The sequence below is a fragment of the Triticum aestivum genome, chromosome 2A, assembly GCF_018294505.1.
Source record: "Triticum aestivum cultivar Chinese Spring chromosome 2A, IWGSC CS RefSeq v2.1, whole genome shotgun sequence".
NCBI lineage: Eukaryota > Viridiplantae > Streptophyta > Magnoliopsida > Poales > Poaceae > Triticum > Triticum aestivum.
The window spans coordinates 166487552-166506787 of NC_057797.1; the positions used below are offsets into that span (position 1 = coordinate 166487552).

Below are 19236 nucleotides of genomic sequence, written 5' to 3' on the forward strand. Positions count from 1 at the left end.
TGTGTGGCCTGACCGGCGAGCTTAAACGCATAGGGCGCGGCGTGACCTGACATGCCATGACATGCACGGTCAGAATTTGAGTTACTACCTGCTGTGGTTGATCTGCAGGTTGGTTGGCTCAGGGGTAGAGACTGGCTGCTGGTCACGTATTTGTACACCCATGCTCCTGCGGTTAAAAGCAAGCAAGCACGGACCCTTGGACGGTCACCGCGGATCTTCTCCATCCCTGTTATGTGCCGGCCACTATGCAATCAGATGAAATGATCTTCTTAGAAAAAAAAAAGAGCCCGCGGTATGATCAGAACGAGCATATGTGCATGGATCGATTAAATAAAAGGAATATGTAGCCAAAGATCAACAAGAGTAAGCGCGCGCTGGAGAGAGTAGTATATTTCCGTTTAGTTTCGCCAGATTTTGTCTCTCCTTCAGTAATGACCAGGCATTGAGCAGTGGAGTACAACTAGCATCTAGCCAGTGTAGTTAATCAAGAATAGTGTGGGCCGGCCCATGGTGGTAACAGTAAAACGGAAGCGCAGAGCTGTTGCTACTAGCCACTGCAAGGCAGTACGTACGTAAACAGTAAATGCGCAACAGAACTTACCAGTAGTAGGGATAGATTCATCGCATGGCATATCTATCTACTGCGAGCAAGGCAGGGCAAGTGCAGGTAGTAACTCAAATTTTGACCGTGCATGTCATGTCACGCCACGCCCTATGCGTTTACAGCTCAGCCGGTCAGGCCACATGCGGTGGATCAATCTTGCAGCGCCTAGACGTTAGGCGCTACACTGTATCGTGTAGCGCCTAGCTCTCAGGCGCTGCACACTGACTTAGCAATTTTTAGCTTTGTTCTCTGTTGCCCCGAGGCGGTTAGTAAGTGCATGTGTAGCGTCTTTCGTCTAGGCGCTGCACATGATAGTGTAGCGCCTTTCGCCTAGCCGCTGCACCATCAGGGGTGGGGTCAGGCCTGGCTCCGGGGTGCCACGCTGTCCAGATGTGTAGCGCTTGTGTGTTAGGCGCTGCACAGTGTAGTGTGGCGCCTAGTTGTCGGGCGCCACATAAAAAGGTCAGTTGGGTGAATTTTTTTTCAGAACAGTTCAGTTTGTGAATTGATTTCGTCCTTAGATCAAAACAGTGATTTCTGCCGATGCTGCACATGAGGGAGGGCAGACTGCTAATGAGGGTGCCCATCTTGGGTCTACTGCTGCCCTGCTCCTTGCCGGGGGCATTGAAGCCGGCGTGATGCCTCAAAATGTTGCTGGAGCGTGCGTCAAGGTGGACAAGGCTGCTGGGGGTGGCGGCCTCAGTCTGGCTACCCCTGGTGGCTCGACGAACTTGGCGCGATGGAGAAGACTGCATAGGGAGGAGCAAGAGGAACGTGTTGTCGTGCAGGCGGCTTGCACGACGCACGTCCAGTTTGGGGTCCCTACACCCCCGAACAGTGGTAGCGACCTTTCCAGTGGCAAGGCGGCTTTTACTGGAGTTTTTGTCAAAAAAGACCACCTGACGAATCGAATTGCTAGAAAAGACCCCATCTAAAACAAATTAACAAAAAAGACCAGCTGAACCGTGGCGGCAGGTGCGGCAGCCGACACGTGGCACCTGCCGCCACAGGAGCAGGCGGCTACTCGGGCTTAACAGGTTTATTCGTCCGGAAAGTAGCTGCAACGGAATGGACTGGAGGGGTGGGCCCTGCCGCCACGCGGCCAGACGGCACCAACTCGCGCGTGCAGGTTGGGTGGGCCCTGCCGCCACGGTCTGAGGCGGCAGCCGCTGTGTGGCAAGGGCGCCCTGTACGCGGAGGCCATGCTGCTTTGTTTAATCCATGCGGCTAGCGCAGGGGAGAGATCAGCATCAGGATGGGGTATTGTTTAGTGTGGCCGTGTATGCACGGCGAGCTGACGAGTACTGACCAATTTTTTTGGCCGTTTTGGAGAACCCAGCTCGTGATTAGCACTGAAATCAATTGGTCCATTAACCCAAGTACTAGTACTAGCAAGTTTCTTCCAAGTTGATATGCATTTGAAAGGGTTCGAGCTGCCGTGTGGCCGTACGCAGCGGCTGCCGCCTCGGGCCGTGGCGGCAGGGCCCACCTGGCCTGTCGCAACACACGCAGCAGCAGTAGCTGCCATCTCGCTGCGTCGCACCTGCGCGCACCACTCCTGCACGTTCCGTTGCAGCTTGCACGCGGACGAAAAAACCTGTTAAGCATGGGCTGCCGCCTGCGCCCGTGGCGGCAGGGGCTGCCGCCAGCACCTGTGGCGGCAGGTGCCACGTGTCGGCTGCCGCACCTGCCGCCACGGTGCAGCTGGTCTTTTTTGTCAATTTTTTTAGAGGGGGTCTTTTCTAGCAATTCGATTCGTCAGGTGGTCTTTTTAGACAAAAAACCCATAAGCTCGGCGGGCAACAAGAGACGCATGCCTGATGGCCAGGACCTTGTGGTTAGTTTTAAAAGTACTAGCTCTGAAAGTGTAGAATCCAAGGGAGTCAATGTAGTGCCACCTGCTTGTAAAAAAGTATGTGGGGAGAGGGTGGAGACCCAGGTAGGCATAGATGGGAATATGGTGCATGTAACAAAAGAGGTAGATGGTGGAGAGGAGGTGGCTCAGGGTAGAAGGAGAGAGTCTGTGGGGGAGGGAAAAGATGATGAGGGCTCTGTTAAGGATGCTACCGACCCGGGGGCTGTTGGTCAACTAACGGGCGCGTGTGATGAAAATGATCAGTTGGAACTATAGAGGGCTGGGTCGGCCTCGTACAGTTCAATAATTAGTTTGTATCAATAAAGCTTACCGACCCAACATCATTTTTATTTCCGAGACTAGGCAAAATAAAGATTATGTTGAAAGTTTGCGGTACCGTTTGGGTATGAAAAATGTATTTTCTGTTTCGGGTAAAGGCAAAGGTGGTGGCTTAGCGATTTTCTGGGATGAGAGCTTCTCTGTGGAGTTAAACAAATTTGGGGACCATTTTATTGATCTGTACATATGTAACAGTGATGGATCAAGATGGAGATGCACTTGTGTTTATGGAGAACCAAAGGCGACCCAAAGGTATGTCATGTGGGAGCTTTTGAGACGAGTTAAACTTCTGGGTTCTGGTCCCTGGTTTATGGTTGGCGATTTTAATGAAGCTATGTGGTAGTATGAGCATTGTTCTCGTACTAAAAGATCGCCTAAGCTCATGGCAAATTTCCGGGAGCTTCTTTCGGATTGCAATTTATTTGATTTGGGTTTTCATGGAGTGCCTTGGACGTATGATAATAAGCAGGATGGCCTCCAAAATGTGAAAGTGCGTCTTGATCGGGCGGTGGCATGCCCTCAATGGACTGCTATGTTCCCACAGTGCAAGGTACAACATGTTATTTCCTACAGGTCAGACCATTATCCTTTGTTTATTCAGTTGATGGGTAGTCGGCCTAATGTCGTTATTAACAAGCATTTGAGATATGAAGCTTTTTGGGAGAGGGAAAGTATGGCTTTGGATGAACATGTTAGGGCGTTTTGGAGCAATAGTTCGCAAGTTAGGGATTTAAAGGATGTGGCGACTAATCTCAATAAATTAATGAAAGACCTGCACTCTTGGAGTCAGGAGCATATTGGTTATCTGCCAAAAAAGATGGAGGCTGCTCGTAAAAGATTAAATCTTCTGTTTAAAAGAAGTGATAGGGCAGCCGTGCTGGAGAGAAGGAAAATTCTCCTGGAGATGGACGGACTTCTATTAAAGGAAGAAGTCATGTGGAAGCAAAGGTCTTGCATTGAGAAAATGTTTTTGAGGGACCGTAACACGAAGTTCTTTCAGAGAAAGGCTTCTTGGAGGGCGAAGAAAAATAATATTTCCGCTATTAAAAGGAGTGATGGGTCTATTACTGAGAATGTGGATGAAATCATTGGTATTACAAATTCCTTCTTTCAGCATCTTTATTCTTGTGATACTAATGTTGATCCTTCTCGTATTATTCCCTTGGTGAAACCCCTCGTCAATGATGATATGAATGAGGAATTGTGTAAACCGTTCTCTGAGGAAGAGATTAGTGATGCCCTTTTTCAGATAGGTCATCTAAAAGCACCAGGTCCGGATGGTTTTCCTGCAAGATTCTTCCAGAGGAATTGAGGTTTAATTAAACAGGACATTGTTAAGGCGGTTCAGCAATTCTTTATATCAGGAATTATGCCCGAAGGTGTAAATGATACTACCGTTGTTCTTATTCCCAAAGTGAAAAATCCTCAGTCCATCAAGGAATTCAGACCGATCAGCCTGTGCAATGTCATTTATAAAATTATTTCGAAGTGCCTAGTGAATAGACTGAGACCCTATTCTGGATGGTATGATCTCTCCCACTCAAAGTGCCTTTATACCCGAAAGGTTAATTTCAGATAACGCACTTATTGCTTTTGAATGTATTCATTCGTTGAGTACTTTAAAAGATCAGCGTGGAGAGTTCTGTGCTTATAAGTTGGACCTGGCAAAAGCGTATGATCGCGTAGATTGGCATTTTTTAAAGAGTATGCTAGGGGCTTTTGGTTTTGCGCCAACTTGGATTAACTGGATCATGACATGTGTTACTTCAGTGAAATTTTCAGTCCGATTTAATGGTCAATTGTTGGAACCTTTTTATCCTTCTTGTGGGCTCAGGCAAGGGGATTCATTATCGCCGTACTTGTTCCTGTTTGTGGCTGAAGCCCTATCTTTGTTATTAAAGGATGCATGTGACAAAGGTGGTCTAAAGGATTTCCACTTGAACAGACATGCACCAGGTATTTCTCATCTATTATTTGCAGATGATAGTCTTCTGTTTTTCAAGGGGTCCATAGATCAAGCCTTGGTCATTAAAAATACTAGATAATACCCCGCGCGTTGCGGCGGGAATTTGTAGCAATGAATTTTTTTGAACAAAATACCAAATATATTATATGCATGTGACAACAAATAATGTACTAATGCAGAAATGTCATGTATGAATTCTCATCACATCAAATGATGTTTCGACCATTTAGAAAAAAAAATTAAGCCACCTAAAAAGGTAAATAATAACAGCTTATAACCACCTAAAAATGATAATTAATAACAACTTAAACTTTTGGGTATACCTGTGGTTAGGCTGAAAGGTTTCAATTTCGTAAAATCATCTAAACCAATAAGATGTTCACAAAAGTCATTACAATCTTGGCCGTATTTACATATCACACATATTACAGATTTTTTGAATTACATAACAACAAAATGAGTATCTTACATTTGTCGATCTTCTGTACATGCATGAGAAGAATTTGGCGGTAACTAAATGTTCTTTCTGAAGTACGATCCGAAAGCTCCAAACTTGAATGTTTCGGATAGACATGACCTAGAGCCCTCAAATGAGAAATAAAAAAAAATCAGTGTACCAAGTTTTTTCTCCACCTCGAATTCAGTTTGAATACTCCTGAAAATATTAGATGGATACCATATGAAACAAAAAATAATAATAAAATGCTACCGGTTTCTGTTTTTTTTTTGGAGAAAAGGGATCACACTTGAAACCAAAACTTTGCTAACTTAGCGACTTGTGTCTTCTTAATTTTTTTAATTGTTACTCCTTATGCCTGCTATGATATGACACTTCAAACTAAAAACTGCAGTTCGCGCTTTGCTGACAAATAAATAAATAATAATGCTTCGAGATAAAATAATCAAATGGGTTGGGCTGTGTGAAGTAAGTAACCATCAGAAGCTAATAGAGACCGATCCATAGAGAAGGATAAGGATAAGACGTACATACAGTAGTAGTGGGAAGGATAAGGAGTCGCTCATTGTTCTGCTGTGGCGCAGGTGGCCGGATCAGCATGCACCGGCGGCTGTGCAGCCGATGTGGAGGTAGCCCATGTTGGCCGCGGCTAGTTGCTGGATAGCAGCACGGTCCAGATTCTTGAGGTCATCCTCTCGTCGCAGATCTGCAGCCCTGCGCCCCTGCCCGACGCCGCACCAGTGGCTGGTCTGATTCCGGTGGAACCGACCAGAACCAATCTCCCCAACGGCGTCGGAGCTCCCTTGGCCAGAATAGAGTCAGAGACGAAAGGTAAGGACCATGTCTCCACGGCAGTCATCTCGACTAAACACACGGGGATATGGGAGATTGTAGGAAAAAATGACTTGAAGATCAGAGAAATGAATCTGGTGCAGAGAGAGGGAGGGAAAGGTCACTGCACAGGGAGCACCCATCTGTCCCCAACCAAACCTCGCAATCTTCGCTACTCCGTCGCTTCGCTCAAGCATAGCCGCTCATACCATGGAAGAGAGATATTTGTAGAGCGGGGGAGAAGAAGGATCGTGAAGGGGAAGAGATTGGGTGGGGGATAGGAATGGCCATGAGGACGCGGATGGCCCGGCGGAGGAGTAGTGGGGAGTCAAGGATAAGAGGCGATGCGTCATCGGTTATAGAACAACAGGAACACGTCGACGGGCGGAACTGTCGCTGGAGATCCTTCGCTACTCTAACTATTTATATTGGAGGGGTTGTGAGGAGTCAGGATAAGAGGCGATGCATCATCGGTTACAGACCAACATGAAGATGAGCCAATACTAAATTAAATCACACCATTTACTTCAAAAAATCATACCATTAACTGAAACAGAGAAAAAATGAATTGCTGACATGGGTGGGTTGCTGATGTGGAAGGCTGCTGATGTGGATATGCTGCATGTTAAGATAAATAGATTAGTGGGATGAACTTCTTAAGTATATAGGATTCTGTCGGGCTATAAGCGGGGAACTGGTCAACTTCTGAGCCCCGATAAGTGTTCGATCAAGTTTGGCAAAAAGTGCAGTATGGAGGATCAGGTGGTCACTATGGTTATCCTTAATATCACTTCAGAAGGGTTTGAAGATAAGTACCTTGGCTTACCGGTACCTGAGGGTAGAATGAAGGTTGGTAAGTTCCAATCAACAAAAGACAAGGCATTAAAAATAGTTTCAGACTGGATTGAAAAATATGTCTCCAGTGGTATAAAGGAAAATCAAATAAAGGCAGTTTTGCAAGCGCTCCCAGTGTACGCCATGGGTATTTTTAAATTTTCAGCTTCATTATGTGATGAATGATCTCAGATTAAAAGAAACTTCTGGTGGGGGGACGAAGATGACAGAAGGAAAACTCATTGGCTAGCTTGGGATAAACTCACAAAACCTAAAAGAGAGGGAGGCATGGGTTTCCGAGATCTTAGATTGTTTAATCAAGCTATCTTGGCTAAACAGGCTTGGAGGTTGCTAGTGAATCCAGATTCTTTATGTGCTAAGGTTTTGAAGGCGAACTATTATCCTAATGGTCACATATTGGATACTGCTTTCCCGCAGGCTACCTCCGTGAATTGGCAAGGCATTGTGCACGGATTGGATTTGCTAAAAAAAGGGGTCATATGGAGAGTGGTCGATGGAAAAAATGTTAATATTTGGAGAGATAATTGGCTACCTAGAAATTCTGGCCTCAGAGTTTTAGTCAAAAAGGACCGCACTAGACTGAAATGGGTCTCTGAATTATTCATAAGCGGAACAAGAAGATGGGATGAAAATTTAATCAGGCATCTATTCTATAACCATGATGCTGAGGAGATCCTAAGGTTACGTATTTAGACTATAGGTGAGGGAGGTCTAATCGCTTGGCACTATGAGAAAAATGGCATGTTCTCGGTTAAAAGTGTGTATAAACTGACTTCACACCTTCAGGATGGCAAGGAAAGAAGTGTGTGGGATGTTATTTGGAAAGCCAAAGTCCCGCAAAAATTAAGAATTTTTGCCTGGCGAGCTGCGTCTAACAGTTTGGCGACCCAGGTAAACAGAGTTATTCATCACTAAACGGTGTCAGGTATGTGTACTATATGCGGGATGGAGGATGAAAGTACTTTCCATGCCCTTGTGTCTTGCCCAAAGGTGCGTGCGTTTCGTTTTGCTATGAGAGAAGAGTGGAATATTCCTGCCGAGGAGCTTTTCAGATTTACGGGGCCGGACTGGATGTTTATTCTGCTTGATCAATTGGGGTCGCCAGAACATGATCAAGTTTTATTCATGCTTTGGAGAGCTTGGCATCTCAGAAATGATATGATCTTCGGGAAGGGGAAAGAATCCTGACGTGCTTCTGTCACTTTTGTGGGAAATTACTGGAAATCTTTCACAAATGTCAAAAACTGTGCGCAAGTTGACTTAAGCATCAAAGGTAAGGGGGTGATTGATAATGGGAGGTACATCATACCAATCGCGAAGGCTCATCGTAATTGGGAACCACCGGACCAAGGGTATATTAAGATAAACGTTGATGCTAGTTTTGTGGAGAGCATGAGATCTGCCAGCATTGGGATAATTGCCAGGAATCACCTTGGCGAAGTCCTGGTTTCCTCATGGGATTTTATCGGGTCGTGCACTTGTGTGGATAAAGCAGAATTTCGTGCGGCGCTTGCTGGGTTATATATTGGTATTACATTTCATAGTCCTGTTATTTTGGAGACTGACAGCGCGGCTGTTGCTTTTTCTCTGGCAAAAGATTCTTTTGACAGGTCTCTTTTTGTGGACCTGAAAAAGGAGGCGATGAGTGTCTCAAACCTCATTAAGGATTTCAAGATAGTGAAGATTGACATGCAGGTAAATAGGGTGGCGCATGAGATTGCTAAATTTTGTTTTGATAGTAGGTCAGACGGTGTTTTATGTAATAGTGTTCCGCCCTGCGTGGCTAGATTTGTAATGAATGATTGTAAGAATTTTGTTATTTCTGATTAATATATGGGGGGTTTTAAAAAAAAAACCTGTCGATGCCTTCCTACTCATGTGTCTGGCGTAGGTGTGCTGCCCCTTGCTTGGGCTGGGCCTATATCTGGTGCGGACCTTTATTTTCTTCGGCCGTTGGCTGCATTTTCTCCTTTTCTTTTTCAAGTCTGTGCCGTGACTCACTCTAATTCTTCTAGTTTTTGTACATTTCCATTCAGCACCATTTATTTCTTTTTCTTTTTCAGTGTCTGTTATTTCCTTTTTGTTTCATTATTTATTTTAAATTATGAACTATCTTAAATACATTTTTGTTTTATTTCCATTTTCTATTTTCTCATTATATATTCCTTTTTATTATTTATTTATTCACTTTTAATTAATGAACTTTTTTCACTCACATATTTTCGCTTTACAATGTCGTGCAAATCTTGATCGCATGTTGCTTTTTCGTGTGCGCCCCATGTCGTGGTTAATAAAACAAACAACTAAACTACGCTGGACTGAAAATTTAAAGAAACAGAGCTAGGACAAACAAACAATGAACATCCCTAAAAAACGAACAATGCTAGATTAAAAAAAATGATACAATGATGGGCAGAAAATTTAAAGAACAAACGGGGAGAAAGTTGTGGCCACAAATAGGATGACATCATCTTAGATGTAACATAATATCTCACATCTAGACGAGATATGGTGAGACCCATACATGTAATATGATACATACAAATACCCTTCCCATCCACGTACCACTTGTAGCAAAGCTGCCTAGGCTGCTATAAAAGCAAGGCATCGATGCCAAACAAGCACATCTCGATCAATAGTTTGCCCTGTGTTTGTGTCCCCACTAATGCATGTCGACGAGGCTACATCTACAGCACATTCTAACCAGTCGATGCACCCGCGGGCGGCCATGATGATTGTCACTGGACCGAATTGAATTGTCGGCAGGGCATCCTAGGCTTGTAGGCTCCCATCTGACGCACGCAGTGCTTGTAGTTGCAGAGCGGAGCATGGACCGCGAAGCATGCATACAAGGCCAGAGCTCCAAGAATCTCCGGCTGCCGGTGCTCCGAGCCGCGGGTGCACACAATCTTGGAACTGTCGGCGCAACCCAACTCGCGCTCGTTTACAGGGCCGCTTGGGCCTTCAGAAGAACGCCTAGCCGGCGGCTAACCGCCGTCCGCTGAGCGACAACACAGCGGCATGTACGGGACGGAGCATGGACCAAAACAGCCGCCTTCCACCGGCCAGCCTTCCCCACGGCAGAAGCCAACAAATCGGCAGGTTAGCCGGTGGCCCGCGAAAGCTTCGATCAGCACGAGCGGGCGGCAGACGAAACGAAACGATCGCGATCCGCCCGTGCTCCTCTACACCTAGCCAATTCCACACACAGCGAGCGCGCGCGCGCGGCACTCACCAAACGGAGCCACTGGCGTCTGTCTCTAAACGGCTAGCGTAGGTATAGCTACAGCTACAGGGGCGACGGCCTTTCCAGGGGGTCATTATGCTTTGCTTCAGAGGGCGTGTATACCATACATGGCCGCAGCGCATGCTGAAAGGAACTGGACGGGGAAGGAAGGCTGAAGCGGACGAAAGCGCTCGTGTCAAAAGCTCAATGAATCAAACCAGAAAGTCCCGTCAGCCTTTGCTTGCTAGATGAGGTAGTACATGTGGGGAATATATATAAAAATAAAAATAAATATAATCATGGACGGTACCGCGATCGACGATGGCTGCACAAGTACGTCTTGATACACAGTAGTAGTAGTGTACTACTGGACTGTACTCTACCGAAATCATTAGACGAAGCCAATTCTTGTCAGCAGTGATGAGTTATGGCACCGGGAGTTTCAGTCAGACGAATTCACGCGCATGCTGAAACCGAGCTGCTCCTGCGGTTGTTCCGGGACGGTTTTGGTCATGCTGCCAGCCTGACAACTTCATGCCCGTCCCCACGGTCGGTGGTTGCAATGGAAGCTCCCCAAGCAGCCGCGAATCTCGGTAAGATCCAATGATCCTCGGCCACGACCTGTGTTTTTCTTCTAGGCTTCTACTACTAGCTCGTCCCCCACTTTCCTCGGTTCGCTGTTGTGCTGGAGACGGCACTATTGGCCAGCGTCCCATTACTGTTGGCGATATGTTCAGATTTGACACTGACGAAATGCGATCCCCATCGTATCTTTCTCTTCTCTTCCACACCCGCAAATCCCACATAGTACACCTCCAGATTTGATCGGCGGCCATGTTTTCGGTTCACTATCTACCAAACCCAGAGTTAAGTTCCCCTCCGATTCCTTCCGCCGCGCGTGCAAAATCTCTCCACGTCGCCGCCGATTCCCGACAGGCCCTGCCAGTTAAACTCCCTGGCTGACAGCCACGCGCCAACAGTGCACCGCCACCGGGTGAGGTGGAAGAAAAAACGAGGTCGGGCAGGAACAAAATTTCTTTTCTTTTTTCCGATTGATTTGATTGACAAGAACAAATTCAGATATCGCGTCGTCTCACCCCCAACCTGGCTCGTGTAGTCACCCCGTGGGGCCCGCGAGCGGTCTGGTCCGAAGTCTGAACCCGCTCGTGTGCGAACACGCCAACAGCTCAGCTCTTCATTTACTTTCTACTACCAGCTTCTTCTTCTTCTACTACTACTTCCAGGCGAGGCCGCGACGACTGACGCGTCATCGGCTCCCCATTCATTGCGCTCCCGTGGGAGACCACCTGGTTCAACCCGCCGAAATGGCTCACCTGAATTCACAGCCGCTGGTAGTATTCCTCCTGCGATCGTCGTAGCTCAGCCTGTCTCCGCGCTGACTGACTCGCGGGGCCCACGCGAGGCCGGGGCCCGGGGGTCAGCGGGACGGGATGTGCGAGAAAGCGAGCCTTGCCTGCATCGCACGCCGTCGCCGCTATCGGCCAGCCAGCCTCACTCCCCCCTCCCTACAATACAAAGAGCACGAAACTGAAGCAGCGACGCGAAAAAAGGTTTCGAAAAATCAGAATCCATGGGAATTTAGATTAGAATTACTTACAGGGGTTTCGAACTCTCCGCGGCTGCTGCGCCCATGGGAACGACGAGGCCGGGTGCGCGCGCGGTGCTCGCTCTGGTGCTCTGCGAGCTACTGCTGCTGCTGTCGCCGTCGGCGGCGGCGGCCGACGGCGGTGGTCTGCCGCGGCGGTCGCTGCACCAGCCCTTCTTCCCGATCGGCTGGTCCCCGCCGCCGCCGGCGTCTGCGGATGCGGCCGCCCCTCCGCCGCCGGCTGCCGCTGCGGCCGCGACCTCGGGCCCCGCGCGGTCCGCGCCCAGCGTCACCAACATCGTCGCGATCGCGCTCACAGCGGGCCTCGTCGCGCTCGCGGTGGTTTCCTACTCCTGCGTCCTCCTGTGGCGCCGCGTCGCCGAGGGCGCGGAGGACGACCGTGCCGCCGCGAAGCCGGCGGGGGCCCTTGCCGCGAGAATTCCGAGTGATGCCGGGAGCAGCGCCCGGCACCAGACGTCGCCGCCGCCCAGCTCCACCGCGTCGGACGCGATTTACCTGGACCCTCTCACCGCGGTGATGGAGGTGCGCCACCACCGGTCCAGCCCTGACCTGCGCCCTCTCCAGCTGCAGAAACAGCCCAGCCCTGACCTCCGCCCGCTGCCGCCGCTGAAACGGATGGGCGCGCAGCCGACGCCGCCGCCCGCGGCCACGCCGCCTATGACCGGCACGGAGTACTCCTCCTCCGACGAGGACCAGGCGACGTTTTACACCGCGCGAAAGACCAACATGTCTTCGTTCAGCCGGAGCACGAGCCAGCGCAGCACCATGGAGTACGCAGTGCCGCCGCCCGTGGCGCCTCCACCTGCTCCCGCGCCCGTGCCGATGCCGCCGACGCCCGCTCCAGCGCCCGCGGCGCCGCCACCGCAAGCGAATCGCCTGCGACCTCCTCGTCCGCCACCGTTGCCGAGGCAGAGACTGCTGCGGCCGATGCCCGCCGAGTCGCCTCCTCCTGCCGCCCTGGCCAATTTAGCTCTGACCAGCCCCCCTGAAGCCTCTGTCCAGAACAGGGAAGCCGAGAGCTCTGGCGTCCAGCCGGGCGGAAGCACCCGGCCGCCCAGTCTGAAACCGCTGCACTGGGACAAGCTCCGGGCCGTCTCCGGCCGCACCACAGTCTGGGACCAGGTCAAGAATTCCGACTCATTCCGGTACGCCCCTCTGCCATTCCTGTTTCCACAGTATCTCGGCGACCTCATTGTTTTCTCACCGAGCTGTTGTTGGCAACCGTGTGGTGATATTTACAGCGTGGATGAGGCGGCAATGGAGAACCTGTTCCCCCAAAACAGCGCCACCGCCGCCGCGGGGAATTCCGGTCAGGCGGCAGCGAGAGGAGGGCAGCACAGCCGGCTGCTCGACCCAAAGAGGCTGCAGAACGTGGCTATCATGCTCAAGGCGCTCAATGTGACCGCAGACGAGGTGATCGGAGCACTCGTGCACGGTGAGTTTGCACACTCTTATTACCACTTCCTGCTTGTTCAGGTCCCCTACCACAACTGTCCTTGTGGCGCTTGCAATTCTGTCTTCTGTTCTCTTCTTGTGCAATTCCGGAGGCCACATGTAATGCCAGTGCATGAGTACAATCTAGTTATTGCTGAACCAAGTACATTCAGCAACTTGGCAAATGATTGAAGACCACTGGTTGGTCCACAATGCCAAGTCCCATACCAGTGCTACATAAGAGGGTTGCAAAGGATTGATTGGGAAAATTTCACCCTGACAGGTTTACTTGAATTGGTAAAACTTTCACATTCAGAATAGATAACCCGTGCTATGATTAAGCTGGTCCCGTGTTTTGTTCCTTCCAAATGGCCCTGTCATGGTGATCACGAAACTACTAGATACATGAACTGCAAGCCATTATTGTGCCCATCGGTGGTTATAAGAAGGTCCGCGTCACACCTTTCACATGTTTCATCAAACCGTTTTCTAGTCGTATGTTTCACACAGGAATTTTGCGCCCGAATTGGCGAAACACGTCACCATGTTCACCAAATACGCATATACTATACCTTGAAACCCGTATAATTATCAGGCAGAGCAATCCAGCGATTGTCGTGTTGCTCACCTAACTAATATACATTCCTAACATACCGGGAATCTTTCCCACTTCCCTACATGACACCTTTTCTTTTATTTTGATGTGAGCTGATAGTGAAGGCTCGTATACTTGTCCTGCCTTTTGACCTCAATTGTCGCATTCAAGATTTTTCTCTTGGGTGGGAGGTTGCTTTCACGATCAAATCCTCTGGATGCAGTGCGTTCCAACAAGGATCATTCTTGCATTTATAAGCTTATGTTGGTGGATAGTTGAGTTTCCAGAGCTGAGGGCCTGGACCGCGGGACGCATCTGACCAATGAAACGCATATTTTTTCTTCCTTCTGTGGTTAAGTCTTGATTAGTTGGTGTGGATATCTTTGTGAACAATCGGTGATATATCATCATTAGTCATGTCAATTTAGGCAATAGTAAGATTGTGGGGCAGATTAGGACATGTATTGGAGAGGAGATCTGCATCTTTTGACAAGACACAAGTGCTTTACCTTTACCTTGAGATATATGATGTGTATATTTTCGATTTGGTATCACATACAGTTACCGGTATTAATTGTTTCATGTGAATGAGGTGTCAGCTGCGTTGAATTTCTACATTTTTTTAACATACAAAGTTAGAAGTCATTCCCTGCTAATTTTGACTTGCCCCTTCATTGAAGATTTTTTTCCTCAGATTATTCATCACTTCTTGTCAACTTTTCTCTTTTATTTTCTCTCGAGAAACACTATTCTCTTGTATTGTGTCGCAGAAGCATCACTTTCGTCATTGTCCTTTAGGGATATTATTGAATGCTAAATCTATTGGAATATTATTGCATACTTAATCTGTTGCCGGTGGACAATCTCGTTTGATCCTCTCAAACTTTTGTTTCGTAGATTGCAATTAGTTTGATAATAAAAAAGGGCAGCCCGGTGCATGTAGCTCCCGCTTGCGCAGGGTCCGACCATTTTGGGTCTTTAGTACGCAGCCTTTCCCTGCATTTCTGCAAGAGGCTGTTTCCAGGACTCGAACCCGTGACCTCATGGTCAAAAGGCGACAGCTACATAAGTATGAGGTTATTTCTTTGGACAATAGTACATATGAGTTGTTGGGATATGATCACTGCTCAATTTGTCGTTTGGTAGAAGTAGCATACATTTTCCAGGATTTTAGTGGGAGGTCCTTTGGCCATGCACACCTTCAGACATATTCAGCCCCATAGCTGGTTCTGAAAGTGACTGGTGTATTATGAGTTATATCGCTAGTTTGCATATCGTTGTTATGAGGTGTCTTCCATGTGTGCTATTACATCAACTAGAATGATTAGCAAGGCGCTGTTAAGAGACAGGAACTTATTTTGTTAGAGAGATTCTGTAGAAAACGATAATGCTGTGGATGACATAGTAGTGGGCCTATTACTCTGTTTTTGCTTCAATTACGATGCCACTTGGAAGCATTCATTAGCTTATTTTTGTTTTTGGCAATGACATTATCTATGAATGTTTGATCCAACAAACTTTTTTCTACAACCTTTTTTTATTGTGCTCAACCAACAGATCGCATCTGTACATTTATCATAAATTCAACTTTCAAGAATACTGTTCACTCTTTACAGCATCGAATATATATAACTCATGTGCTACATGACACAATAGAAAGTTCAGTACTACTTGTGTAATATAGTATAATGCTTTGATATTTTAATGTTGTATTAAAGGTGTGACTTTTCATTAGAAAGAAAAGAGATGGACAGCAATGTTCAGACTTCAAACTGCATTCATGATCCTCCTTTTGGCAATGCATTTTTTTTCTTTCCTGTTTCAGTTGTTGACATAAATACTAAAATGGTAAATCCTCCTTCTGGCATGTTGTTTAAATCAGGAAGTCAAGTCCACCTGAAATTGATTTTTTTTTAATGTTTGGAGTTTGTTTTATCGACCCTTCGGCTATCTGAATTATGACAGTTTTGACTCCATGAATAAACAGGAAATCTGGAAGATAAGCCTGAGTTGTATGAAACACTAGCTAAGATGGCACCAACAAAAGAAGAAGAGTTAAAGCTGAAAGATTACAGCGGTGACTTATCAAAAATTGATCCAGCAGAGCGCTTTCTAAAAGACGTCCTTAATGTTCCCTTTGCCTTCAAGAGAGTGGATGCAATGCTTTACAGAGCAAACTTTGATGCTGAAGTGAATTATTTAAAGAAATCTTTTGGAACTATGGAGGTAACTAGCTATGATGAATTGATGATTACATCTTATAGTCTGCATTTTACAGTACTTCCTCTTATATTTTCTTTTTTGTTAGATTTTTTTGACGCGTTCTTTTTTGTTAGATAAATCAATCATAAATGCTTCATGCTTCACAGAATAAGCATCTGACAATATTCAAGTTTATGGTGCATTGGTTGTTAGCAGTCTTTTTTGAAGTTCATCCTTTATTAACTTCTTAGGATATGTACCAGTTTGTGTCTAAATAATTTATGACGTACTAATATTCAGGCCAATGTCAAATATACATTTTCAGGCAGCTTGTTCAGACCTAAGAAGCAGCAACCTATTCTTGAAGTTGCTGGACGCTGTTCTCAAGACCGGGAACCGCATGAACGACGGCACCAACCGAGGCGAGGCGAGGGCCTTCAAACTCGACACGCTTCTAAAGCTCGCCGACATCAAGTCAACCGACGGTAAGACGACGCTGCTCCACTTCGTGGTTCAAGAGATCATCCGGTCAGAAGGCTTCGACTCCGACCAACCAGAAACCAACAATCCTGGCACTGGCAGTGCCAGCAAAGAACGGTTCAAGAAGGACGGCCTGAAAGTGCTGGCAGGGCTCAGCAGCGAGCTCTCAAACGTGAGGAAGGCGGCCACGCTGGAGATGGACACGCTGAGCGGCAACCTGCTGAGGCTGGCGACCGACCTCGAGAAAGTGAGGCTGGTCTTGCAGCTCAGGGAGACGTGTGCCCGTCAGGAAAGCTCCGGCGCGGGGTTCTTCGAGTCGATGGATGGTTTTCTTGGAAGGGCGCAGGCGGAGATCGGGAGCATGAAGGTGGCGGAGAGGGGCGCGTTGCAGCGTGTGAAGGAGACCACGCAGTACTTCCATGGTGATGGCAACATGGAGGAGCCTTCTCAGCCTCTGAGGGTGTTCATGGTGGTGACAGAGTTCCTGTTGATACTGGACCGCGTGTGCCGGGACGTCGGCAGGACGCCGGAGCGGGTGATGATGGGGTCCGGCAAGTCGTTCCGCGTCAGCGCCGGCACCTCGGTGCCGCCTCGCCGGTATGATTCGCGGACGCTTAGCTCGTCGGACGAGGACAGCTCGTCGTCGTAGAGCAGCAGCTTAGAGGAATGTCCCTTTTTTTTGGTGGGGTGCACAGGATAGTGCTAGTGGTGATTTTGAGGGCGGTGATTCTTGCACCCTCAGGGCTTAGAAGGGGCCGTTACTTTACTGTGTAATAGTACTAGATGTCTACAAAGGTTAAAAATATAGCTGTACAAAGACAAAAGTTTTTCTTGATTCTTACATATATGGGGGGAATGGGAAATTGTTCAGCTCACCATGTTATTTTACCTGTCTCGTTGCTTCCCTTTGTGTAGTTCTCAGTATTAGTCTGCACAGATTGAAGAATGAAATGCGCCATTAGTCCATTAACTCAAACAAAATGAACTAGCCATGGTTGCACTTGCATGAGTGTCCTTCTGAATCTGCTGATCAGGATGAAGTTTCCGAAAATGTAGAAATAAAGTTCAGCTTTGAAACAATTTACTAAGCCGTCTTTGCAGATCGACCCGACTAGTCATAAATCGTGGAGGTGGAGCTACCCGCAGCCACTGCATGATCAGATCAGGTCGCTGAGGTTGAGGTTGGGGGGTTGCTGGGCAAGGGACCGATAGGTAGGTACGATGGGAATTCTGGTGTACGAAAAGGCAGAGGAATACCACCACTACCAAAGCTATGACAACGAGGAGAACAAAGGAAGTAAAGTGCTTGCCGGTGATGGGCACGAAAAAGAGGCCATGGGACGGGAGATGGCGACGCCAAAGTGATGATTCCCGTTGTGTATTTTTGTGTGTATGTTTACTGCCTCGTGAACGTTGCTGTGCAGGAGTAGAATACGCGTAGCACGTTGCGACCATTTACGGCCTCTGAAAGCAAGGATGGGATGGACTGTAGATTTGTCTGATGGGCGCTAGTGCGCTGCTGCAGAAACGGCGTTGAGTTCATAGGGAACGAACGATCTATTCTGAACCTGGTGTGCTGATCGAGTGATCGGAGTGAGGAAGCGAGACGAAGGGAGAGGGCAGGCAGTGCACCGATCATGGCGTCCTTGCGCGCCCGGTACCGGAACGAAACTTCCGCCGCCGGGGGCGGCGCCGGCGCGGCCAAATTTGACGCGAATACACGGAAAATTCTCCAACAAGCCGGGGGCTGCTACGCGAGCCCTTCTAATTTTTTTTTTGAGGGGTAACCCTTCTATTAAAGCGAGGACATAGTCAAATCACCCGCAAAAAAAACAAATCAATCGTAGCTCTTCTATATGGGCCGGCCCAAAAGCTCTTCCTCCTCGCTCCTGAAAATACACTCGTTTCACAAAGACAAAAATCACCCCTAAAGAAACAAAGACAAAAATCAATTTGTCTAAAAAAAGAGACAAAATCAAAGCTCCTCGCTCCCAAAAAAATCGGTTCCCGTTCTAGAGCCGGATTTAAAATACATTGTTTAAATAAAGTCATCTAAAATACACTCCTTCCGTTTTTAAATATTTGAAGTTTTGGGTTTGTCCTAAGTCAAACATCATTAAGTTTTTGTTTTTGGGTGAAAACACCGTTAACTATGACCATGTATAAAAAAAGATATACTAACATCTACTACAATGTAAACTACTCCCTCCTAAAGAAATATAAGAGCGTTTAGATCACTACTTTAGTGATCTAAACACTCTTATATTTCTTTACAGAGGGAGTATATATAGTATGAAAATATATTTTATGATGAATATATTGGACCTAATTTGATGTTATAAATGTTGGCATATTTTTAAATAGACTTGGTCAAAAGTTTGACTTAGGACGACCTAAAGCTTCAAACATTTTGGAATGGACCAACTACATACGAAAAAAAATGTTCATCTCATATTTTTAACATATACTCATGTTTAGGGAAAACATATTATTTACCCCCAAAAATGTCCATGTGTTATGCAAAACAGTTCATTGAAACTTCTTTACGTTGTCTTGTATATGGACGAGACAAAGTCTTTTTTTTTGCGGGGAAAGAAAAAGCTTGCTTATCTTTCATTGACTAGCAAGAGGCTCATGCGTTGCACGGAACATCAAGATGCATTGTATGAGTAGCTTATCTTGTGGAAGAAAAGGATGAATGAGGAAAGGCCTTATTTACAAATGTGAAGAGGGTTGTGGGTATCTTGTTGCAAAATTGCCATAGT

General features: G+C 47.2%; 1 protein-coding gene and 1 long non-coding RNA gene across 3 annotated transcripts; one reads left to right on the forward strand and one right to left on the reverse strand.

Moving 5' to 3' along the window:
* Nucleotides 1–4968: 4968 nt before the first annotated feature.
* LOC123188163 (uncharacterized) lies at nucleotides 4969–6560 on the reverse strand. 2 transcript variants are annotated; one of them, XR_006494344.1, is made up of 2 exons: nucleotides 5756–6560; nucleotides 4969–5419 (listed from the first exon to the last, which is right to left on the reverse strand). It is a non-coding gene; the product is annotated as an uncharacterized lncRNA (long non-coding RNA). The 2 variants fall into 2 exon arrangements; XR_006494345.1 differs by having other exon boundaries at nucleotides 5752–6560.
* Nucleotides 6561–11297: 4737 nt separating this feature from the next.
* LOC123188164 (formin-like protein 13) lies at nucleotides 11298–17359 on the forward strand. The gene is made up of 4 exons (XM_044600207.1): nucleotides 11298–12905; nucleotides 13002–13195; nucleotides 15777–16015; nucleotides 16317–17359. The coding sequence occupies exons 1-4, from the start codon at nucleotides 11785–11787 to the stop codon at nucleotides 17118–17120; spliced, it is 2358 nt and encodes a 785-aa protein (XP_044456142.1). The 5' UTR covers nucleotides 11298–11784; the 3' UTR covers nucleotides 17121–17359.
* The last annotated feature ends 1877 nt before the right edge of the window (nucleotides 17360–19236 follow it).